We start from the raw sequence: 6,000 nt of genomic DNA on the forward strand, positions 1-6,000 counted from the left end.
TTCCACTGAAAATGCTGCAGCCACTTCCCTGCCCCCTCTCTCTGCAGAGGACTTGTTGATACTTGTACCCAAGGAAGCAAACCACGGAGCAGGCCTCCTCTTCCTCACCCTCCACATCAGACAAACTGGTCAGCCTGATGTTTCTCAAAGACACAGAACACACCTGCAGTTCTACCTGGTCTGGCCAGCAGGACTGTGGCAGAGGGTGCTCCTTGGCCGGCAGGCCTTCACCCTCACCCTACACTTGGCTTCCCCTCTGCATCCACAGAGACGCTAATAAGACTGCAGTCCTATCACCTCCCTCCTCTGCTCTGAACCGGCCTCAGCACCCTGTGTCCTCAGAAGAGCAGCCCAGCTCCTCAGCCTGTGGTTGGGGGTGCTATCTGGTCCCAGCAGATACAACAGTCCCTGAGTTTCCGGATCACTCCCAACGGGCTCCCGGCCTCAAGCATCTCCACGCATGTTCCTGTGCTCAGGAAACGCTTTCTCCCTCACCCTTCAGAGTTCACGGGTGGAAACCGCTCTACAGACTGTCCTGCTCACAATCAGTACCCACGCCAGGAGTGACTTCTCCCAAGCACCCGAGTAAAGGCCAGGAGAAGGGAAAGGCGAAAGGGGTAAGAACAGAGCCATCCTTTCTATGTTGGCACCAGGACCGGGAGGGTAGAATCCCACGGCAGAGGGTTGAAGCCCCCACTCACCTGCACCAGGTCCCTCTGCGCTGACGCCGCCATCAGGGCCAATGGACCCAGCAGGGCCTTCAGAGGCTGGCGACCGAGGTGGCTCCCGCGCGGGCTCAGCCCACCACCCACTCTGCCGTGTCCGCGCCTTGGGTCGCCCTCCGGGCCTCAGTCCCCCAGTCAAACGCGCACCCCTGCGCACACCCCAGTTCCAGGGCTCGCGGCTGCTGCACTGGCGCGGCGCAGAGGTCGGAGCGCACCGCCCCTCCTGCGCGGTCCCCGACAGCTGGACCCCGGTCCTTGGCGGGTACCTCGGCCCTCGCCCAGGGGCAAGCTCTTCCCCCTCCTCCCTGCGCTTGTTGGCCGGACCGCCGCACAGGTACTGCGGCTGCCCGAGACCCCGCGTCTGGGTCCAGAGCCCAGCAGGCGCGCGAAGTGGGCGTGGCTGGAGCGGCTCCTCCTCCGCCCCACAGCCCCCGCCCCACAGCGCCCCCCGCCCCACAGCGCCCCCCCCTCCAGCTCGCCTCCTAAAGGGGCTGCTCCCTCCGCGGTGGCCTCAGCCAACTAAAGGCTGTGCAAGCTCCCTGTGCGCTGCTGCCCCCGCGGCAACTGCGAGCCCCTTTGCTTTTTCTCTCAGGGACCTAGATTTACGCTGAAACCCGCAGTTATAGCTAATTGGCAGAATCTTTGTGTGCTAACCCTGTGTGTTCTTGTTCAGTGCTCCTCGGACAAGTAACGCTTGCATCGCTGGAAATTTGTTAAAAATGAAAGTTGGAGGCGGCAGCCCAAACTTAGGGACTCAGAGGTTGGGGTGTGTGTGTGTGTGGTGGGGGGAGGTTGGGACTCAGCCTTCCGGGCTCTTTCAAGCCCTTGGGATAAAGCCAGGGCAGCTACAGTGTGAGAACAGCGGTTCAGTCGACACAGTGGGATCCTAACACCGCACACCTCACGCGGTAACAGGCGACCCAGCAGGCACGAAGTCCTTGCCTACCTGGTAAAAGCTGTTGTCATCATCCTCCCACAGCTCTCCTAAGCACTGCTGTGGGAGGGCAGCGGGAACTGCTTCTCTGTAGGGTCATCTGGGACATTTGTCAGCGCGTGAAACTCGGGCTGGGGATGGGGCTACACGTGTGAGGTGCACCAAGTAGGCTCTGAAGTGGAAGCACACAGTTATATTATCAAAGAACCTGCATAGGAAACGCTCTGCGCCAAGGAGTTGGAAGGCAACTTTTTATTAATGCCAGCGGGCTGGCGGGAATCAGTTCCAAGTCACCAGCCCAGAGTCAGCCTAGAGTCCCGTTTATATAGGTTTCTGCAAGCTGGAAGTACACAGGCTTGAAAGCAGAGTGGGTTTTCGTTGGGTTATGTTAGTCATGGGTTATTACTTGGTTGCTGGGTAGAAGGTCCTTGAAATATGTTAGAAAAACGAAATGTATATTTAGGTGGGAGAGTCCAGTTTGTATAGCTATACATGGTCAGGCTGACCTGAGTCGGGCTGTCTAAAAAGCAGCAGCTGGGAGCAGTGCGCGACCCGCTAAAGTTCAAGGCTGACTAGGCTTTGTTGTGTAGCTGCGTGGTGGGCTCTATGCGCGTACGTCATCCTGATATGGTATGAAATTGTTAGTTTTTAAATTTCTGTCACATTTCCCCCCTTTTGTTTTAAGGGGAAGATTCTTCTTTCTCCGTTTCCTCGGTTTTAAGGAGCTGGTAAGAAGGGGTAGCTCTTAAAAGAAGCTGGTGGTGCATGGCTTCAAAGCACTCAGGGAGGAATCGGGTCAGGAAACAGACTGCACAAAGACGTAGAAGGAGGAATGTCAGGAGAGCCATTAGAGGTCCAAGCAAAGCTTCCATGCCCTCGAGGAGGGTAAATCTAGGGATCCCCATCAGGAAGAGACACCCACTGCATATTAGTTTTTTGTTTCAGGCCTGCTTGTAACCTATGAGAGTTTTCTCTTACTATCCTTGACTTACTGGCACAGTAACAACATTCCTCCAAGAATAGGCAGGTTCCTCCCCGCCGGGCTGTTAACAGGTCTGAAACTCCTCGATTTGGAGAACTGCAGCCAGGGAATCTATTTGGTCTTGCAGAGTATCTATGGAACTTTGTTGGTTTTTTTTTGTCTTTTTGAGACAGGGTCTCGCTGTGCAGTTTAGGCTGACCTTGAGCTCACTTTGTAGCCCAGGCTGGTCTCCAACTCGCAATGATCCTCCTGTCTCAGCCTCCCAAGTGCTGGGATTACAGGCATGTGGCATGAACTTTGAATATTGTCAAAATCTCTGGCTATCTGGGTTCTTAACTGTGAGTATTGTTGTTGGCTTATACCCATAGCCATGGCACAAAGTATTAAAGTCACTGTTATTGCTATCCCAGCCAGAGTGGGTGATATTACAAGGTCATGCTTTTGATGTGACTGATGGGAATATGTAAGACCCCATTGCCCTGGATATAAAGAAAGGTCAGTGTTATGGTTTGTGTCTGGGTGTCCCCCTAAACCCTCATGCAGCCATGGGGCAGGCTTTTAGAGTTTGATTAATTATGGGTGTGAGAGCTACACCCGCCCTGGGGTGGATAGTTTGCATATGTAAGGGAGAGGAAGAGGGTGCTTCTGGCCATTTCCTCCCTTGTGGGTGTTTGTTGCTTTGCTGTGTTCTGCCGCCATGAGCTGTAGCCCTCTGCCATGTGCCACTCTGCCTTGTAATCTGCCAAGTATGGACTAAAACCTCCACAAACTGTAACCTTTCCTTCCTTAATTTTGGGCATCAGGTATTTTGTCCCAGCAACGAGAAAAAAGTAACCAAGACAGTCAGGTACCAGGTAAGTAGGTGCACAAAGGCCCATGTTGGTACTAGTAAACACTTGGTGAACCTTATCAAATAAAGAAAGTTCCATGGGGAGCCACTAGGGAAGCTGTAGTGACAGAACATGTTGTGGAGAGACCCAGAAAACTGGACATATTTCTCCATATGATTGTAGGATAGGGCTGGAGTAAGAGATAGAGAACATCAGTAGAGTTGAGTTTAGAGTTATTCTGGGTTAGTCCCAGAGTTTGGTACAAAAGAACTGAAAGTGGGACACAGAGCCAAAAGTCATTGCCCAATTCTGCATTTACACCTTGAAGGACCCCATGTGTGCCACTGACCAGGTGCAGGAGATCAGGAGTCAGGAGTTGTTGTGATTTGTAGTGGGCATAGGAGCCAATGGGAACCGTAGTGGCTTGGGGGAAGGAATTTTAATGTGGGGTGGGGGTGACCAGACTTTTACAATCTTTAAAACAAGCCATGGGTTTAATTTGCATCCATCTACCTGGATTCTTATCTGGCATTCAGGTGACCAGTCCTGATGTGAGGGATCTGGAACAGTGTGTTGCAAAAGATTGCAAGTTCCCTGTTGCAGGTTGGGCTAGAAGGAAGCTGAGTTAAAAGGCTATTTTGAGATCCACCCCAGTCTATAACGCAGTCTCAACTGGCACAGAACGTAGACAAGAAACGGGGTTTACAGGAGTTTTTGGTTTGTCACTACTCTGGACAGATATATTTATTATTATTGCAGTATTCTTGTTCCCAACTTAATCCTCCAAAACCTGAGGAGTAGTGAGAGTTTCCCCAACCTGTGGTGTTGGTTTGAATTGGACATGGGTCAAAGTAAAGACATACTCTTTGTTGGGAAGGGTCCTATTTAGTTTGAGAATTATTATTGGACTAACACTGTAAACTTGAATTTGGAATTCCCAATGTTCTGAATTGCCATATATTCCCAGGATGTTTAGATATATTACCCATAAGAGAGTCATTTTAATTTTGGTTTAGACAGGTAAGGGTGAGCAACCCAAATATTATATTTATGTAGGTGAGAACAAATGCAGCCTTTTTGTGCAGACTCCAGTCTTCTGGAGTTGTAACCCAAAGAGGGAAAGTGAACAGGAACTAGAAAAGGAACTAGAAATCAAACAGAGTAGCAATACATCAAACCTAATGAAGGTGTCAATACAAGGTAACTTAACAAGTGTTAGACTTGGCAGCCAATAGGTATGATCACAGGAGGAAATTATGAACTATTTTAAAACTTAGAGAAGCAGTTCAGGGTGCCCAATCCAATGGTTACACCAATATAGACAAGAACAAGGGCAATTTTGTGAGGAACTTCCCAGTCCTCTGGGGATACAGCCTTGAGTCCTATAGCAAACACCAAATCTCCAAAAGAAGAGAAACTAGCAACCAAACTGGATAACAGAACATCAGTCAATTAGAGTGGGCTGTCCAGTGTACAATGTCCATTCAATCTTCAGCCATACACGGAGCTTCCAGCTTCCAGAGCAGTGAGAGCAGGGCTTTGTCTCTTCAAGGTGGTCTTCAGGGGGCTTGACTCATCAGGGTAGGCCTTCCAGCAACTGTTGGGCTAGGCCCATTTGATCCTGGAGTGATGAATCCAAGGCTGGATCTCTGCCACTTTTACTGCAGTGGGAATAGTCAAAATAATTAAATAGGGACTGTCTTGGTTATTTTTCTCTCACTGCTGAGACAAAATACCCAATGCCCAAAATTAAGCAAAGGAGGGTTTATTTAGCTGACAGTTTGTGGAGCTTTCCATCCCTAATCAGTTGGCTCCAAGGCAGGGTGGCATGGCACAGGGGCAACAGTTCAAGGTGGCAGAAGACAGCAAAAACAGAAAGAGCAAAGGGTGGGAGGACAAGCCTCTTTTCCTCCCTTATATCATAAGCAGGCTATCCCTCCCCAGGGTGAATGTAGCACTCACACCATCTCCGTGCCCTCCTCTTGCACAGGATGAGGATGTGTACAGTGAGCACCCTGGCCCTCTGCTGAGTTAAACTTCTAAACTTCTCAAGTTGACACAGTGTGCCAACCATTACAGGGGTCTTTCCAGGCAGGGGAAAAGGGGTCTTTTTTCTAATCTTTAACCCAGATCATGTCACCTGTGTTATGGGTATGAGCAAGGGTATCAGTGGGAAGGGGTGCCCTTTCTGCTATGTTTTTATGTATCTGGGAGAAAATCTTTCCTAACTGAACAAGTTCTTCCTACAAGGTGATATTTCCCAGTTGATGCAGATCTTCCTGGAGACCCTTTACTAAGGGTGTGTGTGTGTGGGGTTTCCCAAATAAGATTTCAAAATAAGTGTATCTAGTGGGTGGCAGTGATATCTTGACTTTCAAAAGAGCCATGGACAGCAGGTCTACCCATGATGTTTGAGTTTGTTGATAGTGCTAGGTCAGTATCAACTTTAGGGTTCTGTTCATCCATTCAATTTTGCTTGAACTTTAGGGTCTGAAGGCAGTGTGGAGATTCTCTTTGATTTTTAGCTCT

At 49.9% G+C, this 6,000-nt stretch overlaps 1 protein-coding gene across 1 annotated transcript in view; it reads left to right on the plus strand.

Annotated features, from left to right (window-relative positions):
- The first annotated feature begins 45 nt into the window (after positions 1 to 45).
- The window catches only part of LOC102006328 (zinc finger protein 792-like), a 27,145-nt gene continuing 21,190 nt past the window's right edge, over positions 46 to 6,000 (plus strand). Inside the window, exon 1 of the mRNA XM_013522364.1 lies at positions 46 to 617. Coding sequence (XP_013377818.1) covers positions 138 to 617 — 480 coding nt within the window. The 5' untranslated portion in view covers positions 46 to 137. The remainder of the gene's footprint in view (positions 618 to 6,000) is intronic.

The sequence above is a fragment of the Chinchilla lanigera genome, unplaced genomic scaffold (genome assembly GCF_000276665.1).
Source record: "Chinchilla lanigera isolate Chin_1 unplaced genomic scaffold, ChiLan1.0 scaffold00067, whole genome shotgun sequence".
Lineage (NCBI taxonomy): Eukaryota > Metazoa > Chordata > Mammalia > Rodentia > Chinchillidae > Chinchilla > Chinchilla lanigera.